Source organism: Gymnoscopelus braueri (genome assembly GCF_963280865.1).
Source record: "Gymnoscopelus braueri genome assembly, chromosome: 11".
Classification (NCBI taxonomy): Eukaryota; Metazoa; Chordata; class Actinopteri; order Myctophiformes; family Myctophidae; genus Gymnoscopelus; species Gymnoscopelus braueri.
The window spans coordinates 20,207,447-20,226,071 of record NC_137613.1 but is presented as its reverse complement, the minus strand read 5'-3'; the positions used below and the strand labels follow the sequence as shown (position 1 = coordinate 20,226,071).

The 18,625-nt window shown below is 34.7% G+C and overlaps 3 protein-coding genes across 6 annotated transcripts in view; all 3 read left to right on the top strand.

Moving 5' to 3' along the window:
• Nucleotides 1-18,184, top strand: part of LOC308094760 (asialoglycoprotein receptor 1-like) — a 44,765-nt gene extending 26,581 nt beyond the window's left edge. For all 4 annotated transcript variants that reach the window (XM_080441579.1, XM_080441581.1, XM_080441577.1 and 1 more), the window contains one exon: nucleotides 17,281-18,184. In XM_080441579.1, coding sequence (XP_080297705.1) covers nucleotides 17,281-17,488 — 208 coding nt within the window. In that variant the 3' untranslated portion in view covers nucleotides 17,489-18,184. The remainder of the gene's footprint in view (nucleotides 1-17,280) is intronic.
• Nucleotides 5,445-7,805, top strand: LOC308094762 (uncharacterized protein). The gene is made up of 4 exons (XM_080441583.1): nucleotides 5,445-5,558; nucleotides 6,518-6,640; nucleotides 6,975-7,052; nucleotides 7,511-7,805. Exons 1-4 carry the CDS (start codon nucleotides 5,489-5,491, stop codon nucleotides 7,633-7,635), a joined length of 396 nt encoding a protein of 131 aa, XP_080297709.1. The 5' UTR covers nucleotides 5,445-5,488; the 3' UTR covers nucleotides 7,636-7,805.
• Nucleotides 8,303-10,935, top strand: LOC308094763 (hepatic lectin-like). The gene is made up of 6 exons (XM_080441584.1): nucleotides 8,303-8,308; nucleotides 8,400-8,438; nucleotides 8,653-8,724; nucleotides 9,049-9,203; nucleotides 9,362-9,486; nucleotides 9,592-10,935. The coding sequence occupies exons 5-6, from the start codon at nucleotides 9,383-9,385 to the stop codon at nucleotides 9,788-9,790; spliced, it is 303 nt and encodes a 100-aa protein (XP_080297710.1). The 5' UTR covers nucleotides 8,303-8,308; nucleotides 8,400-8,438; nucleotides 8,653-8,724; nucleotides 9,049-9,203; nucleotides 9,362-9,382; the 3' UTR covers nucleotides 9,791-10,935.
• Nucleotides 18,185-18,625: the final 441 nt, after the last annotated feature.

Below are 18,625 nucleotides of genomic sequence, written 5' to 3'. Positions count from 1 at the left end.
GAGCTTGTAGATCTTCTATTTCCACAATATTTTTAAATATTTTTTTTTTACCATGATAGATTATGCAAACATAATTTATAATAATTAAATGAATAATAATCAAAACAAATTCTGATTATACAATTATGTAATAATTATGTCAGGCCTACTTAAGTGTAGATTAATGCATATGAAGTAACACCAAACCTCCAGTGTGATTAGATAAATACAATATTCAACACAATGAACCACGGAATGTTTCCTGAAATGGTTTATTGTCCCTGCCTAGAAGTAGGGCTGCAACTATTGATTACTTTCTTAGCGATTATTCTATCGATTACTTTTTCAATAATTGTAAAATCGAGAAGCATGTTGTCTTTGATCATTTGTCTCAATGAATTGACGCGAACAAATTCTAATACATTTTGATAATCGACTAAATCGATTAGTCTAATTAACCACATAAGCTCTGTTCTATAATTAGCCGTACAGTAGTGTCACACAAAATTGCAAGCTCACAACGTGTCTTATCCAAATGCATTGTGAACTTGTAGATATAGCTATTTTCACTATTTTTTAAAGAAAATTTAAAGAGAAAAAGTTACATTTAAAATCTTTCCCACAAAATCAATTATTTTAATTCAAATCGATTATTGATATTTTGTAATAATTGATTAAATTTATTAGTTTGATTAACTGTTGCTCCCTAATAGAAAGCAACACATCTCTGCCAACAGACCTTCTATTAAAAATCCCAAACAAATAAACAAACAAAAACCCAAGTATAAACACAACTGAAATATGAATAAATGAAATAAATGATTATTACCTTATTTTAACGTAGTCCTACAACGGTGTTGCACAAAAAATAGAGAAAATAACCAATCTGAAAGCTCTGCAAGTGTTGTGACCTTGTGGCCCTGTTATTTTTGATATTCTTGCTACTGTATACTGTATATATATATATATTTTTAAAATCAATTATTTATTCAAATGTATTTGTTTTTATCATCGATTAAATGGATGAGTTTGATTAACTTTGGGAGCCCTAATAGTTTAGTGTACATAAAGGTAGTTAATATTAATAATTAACTAAATTTCAAAATGTTAACTCTTTGTTGAAAACAAGTTTGAGAATCTTTATTTTAAGAATCTCTCTGTTATAGTTTTTTGAGCTTCTAACAAATTCATGAACAGTAATGAAACAGGAAGTCAATATATCACCAGGATGTGGCTTCTGAGATGTTTGTGTTGTGAAATTCCTGTTTTGGGTGTAAAAAAATTACAAAATGTCATAAAGTTTCAAACCCAATGTGAAATGAGCTTGTATATGGTCGGCTATTTTCATTATTAATTTTACGACTAAGTATATTGGTTGGGATGTTAAATTAACATTTAAATATCAATAACATGATTCTTCTCTATTCCAGTTAGCCTACCATGTACCATAATGTCTTTTGCATTTCATTATTTGAGTGTGTCTAGTAAAGCAAAAGTAATAGAATGCATTGCATGGCTCTGAAAGTAATAATAAGATTAGATCAGAATGGTCCCATAATGGTCCATTTGATACATTTTTCAACCTCTCTGAGAGCCGTTTCACACTCGGGTCCCGGGTGCGCACTCCAGACCACATGGGAGATGTTGTGGTAGTGTGAACGTAGCGAACCGTTCCCCGTAACGCATCACCGTACCGTACTCGAAACCACCTGGGGAGGTAGTCTCGGGTCCGATTGCTGCGGAGTCGGGAACGGAACGCGGCAGTGTGAATCCATCCGTACCAAGAGAAGGAAGTGGACAGACTGGACTGCTAATCATATATCATTTTTATATTTGTTATAATGACGCATTATTTTAGCTGGGTTATACCTTCTCATTGTTCTACTTGAATGTTGACAAGAAATAATAATCCCGCTAGTGTTTGAGTAGCACGAGCCGTGAAAAATAATAAACAAAAAACACATGTGTGGCGAACGTATTTATAAGGATAAATACACCAAGGGTTAGTCCGTGACGTCATACCAAGGATGCGTCCGTGACGCCAATATCATATTAACAGACGACGTTACATTTCGAGGTTTCAAAGACCAGTGCACACACTGCTTTGGTTGTGTATTGTTGATCTGTTGTTATTATAACTCAAGACATCGTCAGGAACACAGTCAAACATTATTATTCACTCTAGAGTGACTTTTCTTCTGAGAATGACATTCTCTCTTCCAAAGCCCCATAGTCAACAGCGCCCCCATGAGGCACATATTTACCATTACTGCTAAATTAAATGGTCGAGTACGAAAGGATTTTGGCCAGTGTGAATGCTGACCAGCTGGGAGAAGCCAAGCGTACTCGGGAACGCTTCGATTCAAACGGATCCAGTCTGAAACCGCCCTGAGTTAACGGTGTCAATAAGAAACCAATACTTTTTATCTGTACCTTAAAGGACTATCATTTTTTATGTGCTGATGGTTATCATAGACTATAAAGACACAATATTTACGACACATATTGTATCTCAACTCCCTACCCAAACTCAAAACTAATCTACCGTAAAAGAATGGCTGACCTTAAAATACAATTGGGATTCATTCAACACCTTTGAACACCTTGGTAATAGCGTCCTCTGCCCCCCGCCCCCCCCCCCCTCATTTCTCTGTAAATATACCTTTTGATGCTACTGAGTTTTTTTTTATATGTATTGTATGTATCATAAATTATGTATTACTGATGAATTGAGTACAATGGACCACAATGGAAACAAGCCCCTGGACTTTTTGTGTTATCCTTTTAGCATAACCTTTGACTGTTGTCTACTACCTGTAATGTTAACAAATTTGCTAATACAGTATTCAATCAATCAATCAGTTGACAGAAAATGTGTTTTATCCTTTTTTGGTGTTCCTACAATTTCCTTGATACATTTTTCAAGCAAGCATCAGCCTTGCATGCTCATACAGTATATAGTTGCCATTACATCAACCCGATGGATATTTCCTGAATTCAAGGTCACTACTTTGCCATAAACACAGCAAATAAGGGCAAATGTCATAGCCACCAAAAGCAGTGGCTAAAAATCATGAAGTATGGGTTGTAGTTTTCACATTCATAGATTTGACCCCACTGACATCACAGGAGTAAACCTTTCAGCACAACTTTGATGGCCTTTCAGAGACACACAGAAGACAGCTCAGTTGTATGGCTGGATATGGAACATTAGCCCTACAATACATATATAGAGATTGTGGTAGTAGGTCACAATTGTGATAGTGTCACTTCAAATTCAATTCTTTAAAGTCAAACAACTACCGCCCAACATGGAACATAACATTTTGTCATTTAATTAATGCTTATAATCAAGAAAGAAAACTAACAAATAAAGGAACTTGTTTTGAGGAACAATCGATTTTTGCAAAGTGTACATACAGTACACTCAACTGACTCAGTAATGTGGTTTGGGTGTGATGATGAGCTGCTGTATTTGCTATTATATTTATGTGGTGACTCTGAAATGTGCTGAGAAGTGACAGCAAATGAGTGAACCAAGAAGTTAAAAAGAGGAAGTTGCCTGGAAGAAGGTGGCTGTGAAAGAGGCCTAAAAACATAAAGTCATAGAAATTCAAATTTGATGGCCTGTTGTGTCCCTTGTTACTGTGTCTGTTGATGAAATATATGCAGGCTGTTGGCAGCCAGCATATTCCACTTGAGTGTAGTGTAGGGCTGTCACGATTATGATATTTTACAAGACGATTAATTGTTACACAACTAATTTGCGATTAACGATTTAATTGGGTTTTTGTCGTTGAACACTGGAATACATCAATAAAAATTACATTTCTGTTTGGCTTGGGAGATGCACAGGGCAGATATGACAAATAACCATAATATACAAAGAAATTACTGACATATTTAATAACTTTATACAAAAAAAAAACTGGAAATAGCCGATCTTCAAGCTCACCATGTGTCGCATCACAACACTTTGCAGCTTGTAGATCTGATATTTCTAAAATTTTTGAAAATCTATGAACATTTTTCGACATGATCCGAATAGGCGATTATGTAATAATTATGACAGGCCTACTTGAGTGTAGATTAATAGATTAATGCATGTCAAGTAACACCAAAATCTCCAGTGTGATTAGATAAATATAATATTCAACACAATGAACCACGGAGTGTTTCCAGAAATGGTTTATTGTCTCTGCCTAGAAGTAGGGCTGCAACTATTGATTATTTTCTTAGCGATTATTCTATCGATTACTTTTTCAATTAATTGTAAAATCGAGAAGCATGTTGTCTTTGATCATTTGTTGTGTTTTTTTATGTCTCAATGAATTGACGCGAAGAAATTCGAATATGTTTTGATAATCGACTAAATGATTAGTCTAATTAACCACGTAAGCCCTGTTCTATAATTAGCCGTACAACAGTGTCACACAAAATTGTAAGCTCACAACGCGTCATATCCCAATGCATTGTGAACTTGTAGAAAAAATATATTATTACTGTATTCTAAACTTAGTCTACAACGGTGTTGCACACATTAAAAAAAAAGTCAAAATGTTAACTCTTAACTCTAAGAATCTTTATTTTAAGAATCTCTCTGTTATAGTTTTTTGAGCTTCTAACAAATTCATGCACAGTAACTAGAAAAAGGAAGTTAGTCTACCACCAGGATGTGGCTTCTGAGATGTTTGTGACATTCCTGTTTTGGGCATGCATGTCAGGCATAATCAAAATCAAAATAAAAAATATTTCAAAAACATTTAAAATGTCATAACATTTCAAACACAATGTGATATGAGCTTGTGTATCGGCTAATTTCACTATTAATTGTACGACTAAGTATATTGGTTGGGATGTTAAATTAACATTTAAATATCAATTACATTATTCTTATCTATTCCAGTTAGCCTACCATGTACCATAATACCTAGTCTTCTGCATTTCATTATTTGAGTGTGTCTGTCTAGTAAAGCAAAAGTAATAGAATGCATTGCATGGCTCTGAAAGTAATAATAAGATCAGAATGGTCCCATAACAGTCCATTTAATAGCGCGTCACTTCGTGCGCTATGAGCTTATAGATCTGCTAGTTTAGAAAAATCGTGAAAATGTGTGTAAATCTTTGAATATCATATATTTATAACATTTTTAACTCAAATCTTTGATTCTGGGGGTCCCTGGAACAAAATATTTTGAGATGGGGTTGTCGCCCAAATACATATAATTTTGGGGTCCTTCATATGAAAAAGTTTGAGCACCACTTATATAGCAACATAGGTTTTTCAGAAAACTGTTAGGATTTAGAAGACATTTGTAGTAATGTCCTCAGGGCTTAATGGGTTAATTGTGAGTCATAGTATATTACATTTTGAAAGTAACCTCCTCCCCAACACCGTCTTTATACCACATGACCAGTGTCATTGCAGAATAGCCTATGTATGTATGTAGTAGTATATACTGACACTCAGTCATCAGTTCCAGACTGGCGATGTTCATGCAACTCATCAATGTCTGAAGGAAGCATGGCACACCCTGTTTATGCCAACAGCTCTGCAGACACTGCAGAAAGAGACGATGGTAAGTCTGAAATATGAATCATTGTTTGATTGACTTGTCGAAGTGTTTCATTGGGGTTGATTGCTGGAATTGTAAATAATTAAAAAAGAACAACAGAGCAAAATATAAACACCAGTTTTGAAAGAGATACAGTATTATAAGCTGTATTTATCACTGTACGCTGTCAATATGTTATGCTATTGCTAATGTGTCAAAATATCCTACTACCCATGGGCCAATCAAACAACCACACAAAGGTGATAGGAAAATCATCCCGTAAGATTTGTCCTCCCAAAATATCAATTAATGAGTTAGTGTTTTTACGGAAGATCAACATTTAATAGTGAGAGTAATGGTAAATGTTTTGATTATGGACATTTGAAAGTGTTGTGTTAGGTTTTAACATAATGTCCTTACATTAATATAATACATTACTGTACATGTATTTGTGGTTTGTGTGATGGTGACCTGATGTATTTGGGGATTTTTATGAGCGGACATCAAATGTGCTGAGAAGTGACAGCAAATGTGCAAACTAGGAAAAAGAAAAGAGGAGGTTCACTGAAGAGGGTGGCTTTGAAAGAGAAAGTCACAGACATTTACATTTGATGGCCTATCATGTCTTACTGTAGAAAGTGTTAAACATTACTGTCTGTTGATGATACTTTTAAACTTGTTGTTGGCAGCCGGCATATTACACTTGAGTGTAGATGAATGAATGTCCAATAAGACAAAAGCCTGCACTGCAGTGTGCCGAGTGTGGATAGATAAAATAGTGAAAAGAATACAATGCTTAACACAATGAGTTTCCAAAGATGGTATAGTGTCCCTGCCTAGAGAGTACACATATCTGCCAACAGAACCGTGTGTGATTCCCCTTCTATGAAAAAACACAATCCAACTACTCACTGCTATTGACAAATTAAATTAAATGAAATGCTCTTGTAACACTAATTCTTCACATTCTATGTGTTCAAAAGATGATCATTCTGTGTCTCAACAACCAGCAAAGGTTACCTCAGGTGGCTGTGATCCAATAAGAATGGTCCTGGGCTTTCTCTGTGTGCTTCTGTTGGCCGTAGTCATTGTTGTACGAGTTCAGTGTGAGTATACGGACTTCTTGTGTATACTATATGCAAATACATATACATGAAGATAAGGTTGAATGGGTGAAGTGCTCCTTTAATGTACTGCACGTAAAGCAACTTAATATAAATCAGTGATTCACCACTCCTTTTTAACTTTTAGTTAAAGTTGTAAGACAAGTTTGAGAATCTTCTAATCTACGCTGTTGGACATTTGTCTTACCAGTATAAAACAGCCATTAGCCCCTCAGTAATACTTTTTGAACATTTATATAATTTACAGGTAACATGCCATGATTTGTTGTTTAAATTGTTATGAAAAATGGTTCAAAAAGGCCTTTTTGTTCAACAGATTATACAGATGTGCAAACCAAAGAAAAGCTACAAATGATGATAAATGAGAACAATGTGCTTAAGAAGAATCTCACAGGTAAGATCAGAAGGCATAGGAGTTTGAATTGAATTTGTTAAATAGCTGATCAAATTTGACGGGCAGAATGTCTTCATTATTCACAATAGTAAAGATCTAGACACTGAAGAAAAACTCCCAAAAGGTGATAGAGGAACAAAATGAACTCAAGAATATCACCAGTTTACGACAGAATTACACATGGCATAGAGCATTTAGCTTTCCTGTTAAATTATTAGATACTTTATTAACAGTAGAATAGTAATGTCCATTATTGTTTTCCACAACAGTAAAAGTATCAGTAAAATATCCAAATGGTAATAGTCAAGTACAATGCTATTAAGAAAATCACTTCTCTGCTAAACTGTATATGTGGATAGTGAGACAATGTTGGTTAAACATTCTTTACTTTCCTTTTTTTCTCTTGTCTAATCTATTTTAATTGTTAAGAGAATATTATCTGTTTATCTTTTCTTCAGATATGCAAACCAAAGACCCCACAGGTAAGATCAGATATGAGTTTGAATTAAATGTTATGAAAAATACAGATAAAACAAAGAATACCTACAAAAGAATATCACAGCTAAGAGCAAAGGGCATATGAAGTTGAGTTAATTAAATTGGTTAATTAATTAATTTAAAGAAATTAGACCAGCAGAATTTATTTATTCTTCATCATCCAAATATTAAACTTAGACACTGAAGAAACCCTCTAAAAAGCTGATAGAGTACAATGATCTCAAATAGCACTGGTCTGAGACAGCAGACACATTGTACTTTGTATCTGATGATAGGTTCTTGGTTTACGTATGTATTAGTTATTATTAGATTATTGGTTTACTATGTATAACTTAATTATTAAATGACTATTTTTATGCATTTGATGTATTATGTGTATTATGATGTATTGTGATGTATTATCTTGTGTCCTTGCTTACTGTAAGTCGCTCTGGATTAAGAGCGTCTGCTAAATGCCTAAACTGTAAATTGTAAACTTTCCCATTAACCCATTAAGACCTGAGGCCGATTCTACAAATGCCTACTAAATCAGTAGTTCTCAAACTTTCAAGATCTTTCAAAAATGGTCAAAAATAGCAGATGTACAAGCTCGCAGCGCAGCACGAAGTGACGCGCTGTGAGCTTGTATATCCGCTATTTTTGAATAGCCAACGCTAAAATCTGAAATGACACAGACGCTTTCCCGGTTTTAATGGTATTGTGAAGAGAATATTAACACATCTGATGAATGCTTTCTTTTTGTCTTTCAGAAACCAAAGGTAAGATCAGATATGAGTTTGAATTAAATGTTATGACAAATTCTGACAAATGTTTGCACTTCAAGAAGGATTTTTTGTTAAACACATACAGATAAACAAACCCAAGAAGCCATACGAAAGAATCTCACAGGTAAGAAGAGCAAAGATCTCACTATCTCTACCTCCATTAAATTAGGAGATAATATATTACAAGGACAAAGGTAAATGGTATTTTTTTGTAACAAGAAAGAATTCAAAACATAATAGTCAAGAACAATGCTATCAACATTACCTTTCAGCTAAACTATATGAGAGTAGCGACAGACAATGTTGGCTAAAGATTTTTGTTTTGCTTGTTTTAACAGACAGTATTAAGGAACTGAGGTCCTGCCAAGCAAAACAGTTTTCTTGCCCAGAGCATATTCAACCACCAAAGGGTAAATAATGGATTATCATACACACTTATATAATTGATAAAGTGATGCTCTCTATTTAAACGATGACATGAAATAACATAATGTTATAAGTGAAGTGATTGCTTGTTCAAACACCAGTAACATTCCAGGTTCTACTAACTAAATGATTACTCAGACAGTTTGTGTGAGGTATATGAGAGACAAGTAAACAGCAGTTCAATAATGTGCAGTTTTCTGTGTATAGTAAAAACATACACTGGATAACCCCAAGGAAATTATAATACAATTTCAGGTTCAGAAGTATTTCTTTAAGTTTTCAACTTTTACCCATAAATCTCTTTAAAGGACCAACATGTAATAAACCATGTGCAAGAGGCTGGGAGTCTTATGGAGGAAAGTGTTACTGGTTCTCCTCTAACAAACACACTTGGGATGAGAGCAGAAATGCCTGCATAATTGAAGGAGCGGACCTGGTTAAAATAGACCGCAAAGCCGAACAAGTAAGATGGCATCAATGATTTAGAGCTGTACATTATACTGTTGTCCCACATGTCACATCCTCATTCTTTTAGATGTGTTTTAGCAGTAGTAATGGTACCGTATTCCAATAAAGAATTCATTTACAGCATTAAATGTTTCCTCACAATTTTATATTCAGAGATTCTTAGAAGGAAAACTGATGCAAAAAATACCTGTAGCGGAAGACAAGTTCTGGATTGGACTGACCGATGCAAAGGAAGAGGGCCAATGGGTTTGGGTAGATGGCTCCCCACTGACTGAAAGGTTTGACTGTTTTTCCACACGTTTAATGCTACTTTGCTCTCATCTCATAAATTAAATGTGCTTGCTCGATCAGATATCATGTAATCATATACAAATCTCTCATAGTTTCTGGAGTGGCAGAGAACCTGATGACTGGAAAGGAAACACAAATACTGGAACACATCCTGATGGTGAAGACTGTGTAAGAATGGGAGAGAAGTATGGTACAACATCTCCTTGGTTTGACGTATTCTGTGACAAACAACAGAAATACATCTGTGAGAAACAAGCAGACACTGGCAGGGTTGAGAGTACATGCGTCTAATGCACAGTTTATTTGAGTACTTATATAATTTTTTTAACACATTGTATATACTGTATCATCACCATTGCATAATAATTAAACAGACACAACATTTAACACACAAGTAGGTGGTTAATGGATAGAATATCTTCTGTCCTATTTCATAGAGGCTAAATTAAAGCATCTGATGCACTGTAAATTTCATCTGATAGGTAAATTGACAGCAACAGTCAGTATATACTGTATGGCTATGCTTACAGTTTAAAAAAAACTTAAATAATTCATATATGCTCTTGTGAATGTTGACTGTACAGTAGATTCACCAGTATTTTGTTTGTCAGGCCTGACTGAACCTTACTTTTCATGTTCACATTATTTGTTACTTTGTATGATGGTATGACTCTTATAAGCTTACCTGGGTTTCTTCAACCTCTCCTTCACAATTATTATCAATCATTTATTGTCATGTTAGTGAACTTGTCATGTTAGTGAGCATTTTTTTTCTCAAGAAAACAAATGCATTTTATGCATGTTATTTGCACATTATGTAAATATGGAAGTCAATGGGTCGGATCAGGCTGAAACCTTGTCTAAATAATAATTTTTGGTTTTCTGTAATTATATATATATATTTTCTTTCTTTTAATATTGTTGTTTTTTATCTTTTATCTGTCTTGTATGAAAAGGCTAATGACAGAGGTACTTTGTACGTTGTCAATAAGAAACCAATACCTTACATGTACCTTAAAGGACAGTCATTTTTGATGTGCTGATCGTTATCATAGACTATAGAAACAATATTTACGATACAATCCATAATTGTATCTCGACTCCCTACCCAAACTCAAAACTAACCTAAAAGAATGGCTGACCTTAAAATATAATTGGGATTATTTTAACACCTTTGAACACCTTGCTAATAGCATCCTCTGCCCCCCGCCCCACCCCTCCTTTCTATGTAAATATACCTTTTGATGCTACTGAGGCTTTTATTTTTTACAGATATGTTTTGTATTGTATGTATCATAAATGATGTATTACTGATGAATTGAGGACAATGGACCACAATGAAAACTTTTTTTTGTTATCCTTGTGTTATCCTTTTAGCATAACATTTGACTGTAGTCTACTACCTGTATTCATAACAAATGTGTTAATAAAGTATTCAATCAATCAATCAATTGACAGAGAAAATGTGTTTTATCCTTTCTTGATGTTCCTACAATCTCCTTTTTGCATTTTGCAGGCAAGTATCAGCCTTGCATGCTCAAACAGTCTATGGCTGCCATTACATCAATCTGATTCATATTTTCTGAATTCAAGGTCACTATTTTGCCATAAAAACAGCAAACAAGGACGATGTCATGACCCCGATAAGGGCAGTGGTTAAAACCATGAAGTATGGGTTGTAGTTTTCACATAGATTTAACCCACTGACACCACTGGAGTAAACCTTTCAGTACAACTTTGATGGCCTTTGATGAGACACACAGAAGACAGCTCAGTGTTATGGCTGGATATGGAACATTAGCCCTACAATAAATATAGAGATTGTGGCAGTAGGTCACAATTGTGATAGTGTCACTTTAAATTCAATTATTTAAAGTCAAACCATTACCACCCAGTATGGAACATAACATTTTGTAATTTAATTCATGCTTATAATCAAGAAAGAGAGCTAACAAATAAAGGAACTTGTTTGGAGGAACAATCCGTTATTGTACATACATTACAGTTGACTCAGTAATGTGGTTTGCATGTGATGATGAGCTAATGTATTTGTTATTCTGTTATTTATGTTGTGACTTCAAATATGCTGAAAAGTGACAGCAAATGTGTGAAACAAGAAGTAAAAAAGAGGAAGTTCCCTGGAAGAAGGTGGCTGTGAAAGATGCCTAAAAGCATAAAGTCATAAATGTGTTAAATTTTTTATGTCTCAATGAATTGACGCAAACAAATTAATTTTTTTTAATAATCAACTAAATTGACACTTGACCTGTTCTATAATTAGCCGTACAGCCGCGTCGCCCAAAATTGCAAGCTCACAACGCATCATATCCCGATGCATTGTGAACTTGTAGATTTTCACAGCTATTTTCACTATTCTTTAAGGAAAATTTAAAGAGAAATTTTTTAAATCTTTCCCACAAAATCAATTATTTTAATTCAAATAGATTATTGATATCTCTGTCAACAGAAAATTCTACCCTGTGCCTTCCCTTCTATTAAAAATCCCAAACAAACAAACGAAAACCCAAGTAAACATTTTTTTTAAATAAAATGATTATTAACTTATTTTAAACTTAGTTGTACAATGGTGTTGCTCTGCAAGTGTTGAGAACTTGTGGCTCTGCTATTTTTGTTATTCTTGCAACTGTATAAAAAATAATAAAAAATAAGAAAATCAATTCTTTACTAAAACGATTGATTATTGATTATATATATTAAAAACCATTGATTATTGGCTTTGGCAGTCCTAATACTTTACTGTACATAAAGGTAGTTAATATTAATAAGTGATTCACCCAAAATGTAACTCTTTGTTTAAGACAAGTTTGAGAATCTTTATTTTAAGAATCTCTCCGTCTCTCAGTTTTTAAGCTTCAAACAAATTCATGCACAGTAACTAGAGGTCTCCACCAGGTCAGGTAGGTTATTGTGGCCTCCCGGTGGCACTATAATAGGCAAATGTGAAAAGGGTGCCATTTCTTCCTAGGCCTTTCATTGAGGCATTTTGTTCCAAATCTTTTTTTTGCAAAAATCGACCTGCTGATGGCGCTATAACAGGCCAATGTGAAAAGGGTGGCATTTCTTCCTCTGCCTGGTGGGAATGTGCATGCAAAATTTCACAGACATCGCATGCTGCTTTCATGATTAGGGGCATTTTGTTCAAAACTGACCAATCCTGCAAACTTTGGAAGCCAATGTTAGCAAATCAGGATGGAAAATGAAAGATATGACTGATCCATCTTGATCACATGACTATAGAGATACTGTGTACTGTCTGTAGGAATAATATCAAAAAAATTGGTAAGAAAAAATCGGCCTCCTGGTGGCGCTATAACAGGCCGATCTGAAGAATTTGGGGCAGAGGTTCTGCTCTGGCACCCAGGGAGTGTGCGAGCACAGTTTCGCTGCAATCGGGCCAACGGTGCCGGAGATTAGCTGCTTGCAGACAGACGGACACACGGACACACGGACGGACGGACAGACAGACAGACAGGGTGCAAAACATAGTCTCTGCCACACCTTCGGCCTGGCGGAGACAATGAAAAAGGAAGTTAGTCTATCACCAGGATGTGGCTTCTGAGATGTTTGTGTTGTGACATTCCTGTTTTGTTTTCTAAGAAACTGTTTCTGCCTGAACCATGCACCCAATACACACGTACGCTGAACTACTCGTCTGATGAGTGCTTGCTTCTTTCTCTTTCAAACATTCCTGTTTTGGGCATGCATGTCGGGCATAATAAAAATAAAAAACATAACAAAAATTACAAAATGTCAAATGTCAATGTTTCAAACGCCATGTGATATGAGCTTGTATATCGGCTATTTTCACTATTCATTGTACAACTAAGTATATTGGTTGGGATGTTAAATTAACATTTAAATATAAGTAACATTATTCTTCTCTATTCAAGTTAGCCTACCATGTATGTACCATAATGCCTAGTCTTTTGCATTTCATTATTTGAGTGTGTCTAGTAAAGCAAAAGTAATGGAATGAATGCATAACATAGCTCTGAAAGTAATAATAAGATAAGATCAGAATGGTCCCATAATGGTCCATTTGATTACTTTTGCAACCTTATTTAGTTGCAATTTTATTTATTTACATAATGGAGATAAATATTCTGTGACTACTTGAAAAAGGTAAGAAAATCGCTGGCAGTGGATGATTGATTTATTTTTTTATTCTAGCAGTGAATGAGTTAACGCTAACAATTATTGTGAAGGAGTAAGTCAAGTAATCAAATAAAACTTTTTGCCATTAAAACTGGGAAAGCATCTGTGTCGTTTTAGATTTCTTTGGCTATTCTAAAATAGTAGATACATGCTCATAGCGCGTCACTTTGTGCTGCACTATGAGCTTGTAGATCTTTTTTTTTTTTTTTTTAATCTTCTGTAAAACATTTTCAACTCAAATCTTTGCTTCTGGCGGTCCCTGGAACAAAATATTTTGAGATGGGGGTCGGCAGGCAAATACGTATCATTTTGGGGGTCCTTGACATGAAAAAGTTTGAGAACCACTGATATAGCAACATTTAGAAGAAGACATTTGTAGTATCGGCCTCAGGTCTAATGGGTTAATTGTAAGTCATATGTAATACTGTAGATTACATTTTGAAAGTAACCTCCTCCCCAACATCGTCTTTATACCACATGACCAGTATCATTGTAGTATATGTACTGATACTCAGTCATCAGCTCCAGACTGGTGATGTTCATGCAACTCATCAATGTCTGAAGGAAGCATGGCACACTCTGTTTATGTCAACAGCTCTGAAGTCACTGCAGAAAGAGACGGTAAGTCTGAAATATGAATCATTGTTTGATTGACTCAAAGTGTTTCATTGGGGTTGATTGCTGGAATTGTAAAAAAAACTACAACAAAAAACAGGAGCAACAGAGAACACATACATATTATAAGCTTTATTTATCACTGTACAGACAGTACACTGTCAATATGTTATGCTAATATGTGGAAAATATCCTACTACCATGGACCAATCAAACCACCACATAAAGGTGATAGGAAAATCGTCCCGTAAGATTCATCCTTTTAAGATTAGGAAGATCAACATTTAATAGTAAGAGTAAGTGTAAATGTTTTGACTATGCACATTTGAAAGTGTTATGTTCTTACATGTCCTGACATTAATATTATAATACATTACTGTACATATATTTGTGGTTTGTGTGTCCTGATGTATTCGGGGCTTTTTATGTGTGGAAATCAAATGTGCTGAGAAGTGACAGCAAATGAGTAAACTAGGACGTTCACTGAAGAAGGTGGCTTTCCAATAAGACCAATGCCTACAGTGTGGATAGATACATACAGTACTGAAAATAATACAATGCTTAAAGCTGCAATACAGTATGTAACTTTCCTCTTCTACCCCGGATTTGAACCCGATTTCCTAGCTGCGTAACTGCTGACATTTTTACCATTGAGCTAATAGAGCCTGCCTGCTTGCTCAGGGGATAAACTGAATATTAACCATCAGGTAAAAATTTGTGTCAGATCCTGTGTCTAGCTGAGACATGACCTTTGACACGATCTAAATGTCTCAATAGAAGAGCAGGGAGACAAAATACGACCACACCAAGTTATGTTGTATTAACATACTCTACCATACAGATTTGACAACATGACATTTTATTAATTAAAAAAAAAACTACATAGTGCTGCTTAAACACAATGAATCATGGGGTGTTTCCAGAGATGGTATGGTGTCCATGCCTAGAGAGCAACACATATCTGCCAACAGAACCGCGTGTGATTCCCCTTCTATGAAAAAACACAACACAACTACTCACTGCTATAACAAATCAAATATAATGAAATGCCCTTGTAACTCTAATTCTTCACATTCTATGTGTTCAAAAGATGATCATTCTGTGTCTCAACAACCAGCAAAGGTTACCTCAGGTGGTTGTGATCCAATAAGAATGGTCCTGGGCTTTCTCTGTGTGCTTCTGTTGGCCGTAGTCATTGTTGTGCGAGTTCAATGTGAGTATATGGACTTCTTGTGTATACTATATGCAAATACATGAAGATAAGGTTGAATGGGTGAAGTGCTCCTTTAATGTAACTGTACGTAAAGCAACTTAAAGGGATAGTTCACCCATAAAATTACTTTTTTCTATCGATTAGTCACCCCATGGAGACTTGAATTCATGGATATTTTTTTTGTTTTTGTCGCATTCCTAAGCCATACATATTATTGGCTACACAATTATTGGCTTTGGAATGCGACAAAAACTAAAAAATATCCATGAATTCAAGTCTCCATGGGGTGACTAATCGATAGAAAATATTTTATTTTGGGGGTGAACTATACCTTTAATATTAATCAGTGATTCACCACTCCTTTTTAACTTTTAGTTTATATTTGAAAGACCTCTCTGTGTCAGATTCTCACCTGAGAATCCATCATTTTAGTCAATCTACGCTGTTAGACATTTGTCTTACCAGTATAAAACAGCCATTAGTCTCTCAGTAATAATTTTGGAACATTGATATCATTTACAAGTAACACAACATGATGTGTTGTTTAAATTGTTATGTAATATAGTTTGATCTTCAAGCAGGCCTTTTTGTTAAACAGATTATACAGATGTGCAAACCAAAGAAAAGCTACGAATGATGATGAGTGAGAACAATGCGCTTAAGAAGAATCTCACAGGTAAGATCAAAGGGCATATGAGTTTGAATTGAATTTGTTAAATAGCTGATGAAATTAGATGAGCAGAATCAGTCTTCATTCTTCACAATAGTAAACATTTAGACACTGAAGAAAAACTCCAAAAAGGTGATAGAGGAACTAAATTAACTCAAGAATATCACCAGGTTGAGACAGAATACACATGGGATAGAATATTTTGCTTTAGTAGAATAGTAAAGTAACCCCAAAAAAATCCAAATAGTCATGTACAATTTCATTAAGAAAATCACTTTTCTGCTCAACTACTGTATGTGAGTAGTGAGACAATGTTGGTTAAAAAGTCTTTGCTTTCCTTTTTTTCTGTTTTTTTAAGAGCAAAGGGCATACGAAGTTGAATTAATTTAATTAGTAAAAAATACATTCTGAGCAACTCAGATATTTTGATAAGAGGTCAGAGACAACTGAACAGCAAGCTACTGTGTATAATATATTGATCAATAATGTGTATAGTAAAAACATACACTGAATAATCTCAATGTTTTCAACTTTCCCCCTAAATCTCTTAAAGGACAAACATGTACCAAACCATGTGCACAAGGCTGGGAGTCTCGGAGAAGAAAGTGTTACCGGTTCTCCTCTAACAAATACACTTGGAAGCAGAGCAGGAATGACTGCATACGTGAAGGAGCAGACCTCGTTAAAATAGACAGTAAATTCGAACAGGTAAGATGGGATCAATGATTTGGAGCTGTACTTTATACTGTTGTCCTATATAATACATCCTCATTCTTATAGATGTGTTTTAACATCTAATGATGATACAGAGTTCCAATACAGAATTCAATTACAGCATTCTAATTTAGATCACAATTTTATATTCAGATATTCCTACAAGGAAAACTCATGCAAAAAATGGCTGAAGCTGAAGACAAGTTCTGGATTGGACTGACCGATTCAAAGGAAGAGGGCCAATGGGTTTGGGTAGATGGCTCCCCACTGAATGAAAGGTTTGACTGTTTTTCCACACATTTCAGGTCTCATTAATGTAAACTTTGCTCTCATGAATTAAATCTGCTTGCTTGGTGTTAAGTAATAATTTACAAATCTCTGTGATCTATGTAGTTTCTGGAGTAAGGATGAGCCTGATAACTGGAGGGGAGACAGCAATACGCATCCTGAGGGTGAAGATTGTGGAATAATGGGGGAGAAGTATGCTCTACTACAGGTAGATTCAGAATCTACTTGGTTTGATGCATTCTGTGACAAACCATACAAATACATTTGTGAGAAACAAGCAGACTCTGGCAGTGTTGAGAGGACATGTGTCTAATGCACAGTTCATTTGAGTACTTATCTAAACTTTTTTTTATCACATAGTATGTATCATCACCATTGCATAATAATGAAATAGACACACACCATTTCATACAAAGGGGGTTCATGGATAGCATATTTTCTGTCCTATTTCATAGAGGCTATATTAAAGCATTTGATGCACAGTAAATTGCACATTAAAACGTGTTTGTAATCTGTTTATTAAAACATAAATACATATCATTTTGGGGGTCCTTGACATGAAAAAGTTTTAGAACCACTGATATAGCATTTGTTTCATAAAACATAAATAATTCATACCTGCTCTTGTGAATATTGACTATACAGTAGATTCACCAGTATTTTGTTTGTCAGGCCTGCCTGAACCTTACTTTTAGTTTTCATGTTCACATTGTGTTACTTTGTATGATGGTATGACTCTTATAATATAACCTGGGTTTCTTCAATCTCTCCTGCACAATTGTTATTATAATTTATTTATTGATAATTTGTTATTTTTATTTTTATGTAAGCCTATATTTTTTATCTCAAGAAAACAAATTATTTATTGTGTATGCTGCCAATAGTACCTCCATGCATGTTATTTTCACATATGTAATTATAAAGGAAGTCAATGGGTCGGATAGGGCTGAAACCTTGACAAAATTATAATTTGGGGTTTTCTGTATACATATTAAAATAAATCTTATCATATTGTCTTTTTTGTCTTTTATCTGTCTTGTATAAAAAAGCAAATGACAGAGGTGCTTTGTACGGTGTCATGAAGAAACCATACCTTTTAACTGTAAGGACAATATCAAATTTTTGATGTGCTGATGGTTATCATAGACTATAGAAACAATATGTACAATACAATCCATATTGACATAGAAAATGTGTTTAATCCTTTCTCTGTGTTCTTACAATTATCTTGATGCATTTAGCAGGCAAGTATCAGACTAACATGCTCATACAGTCTATGGCTGCCATTACATCAACCTGATTCATATTTCCTGAATTCAAGGTCACTACTCATGCCATAAACACAAAAAATAAGGACAATATGATGGCCACCAAGGGCAGTGGCTAAAAAACGTTAAGTACCGTATGAGTTGTAGTTTCCATACAACTTAGACAGTTTTATGGCTGGATA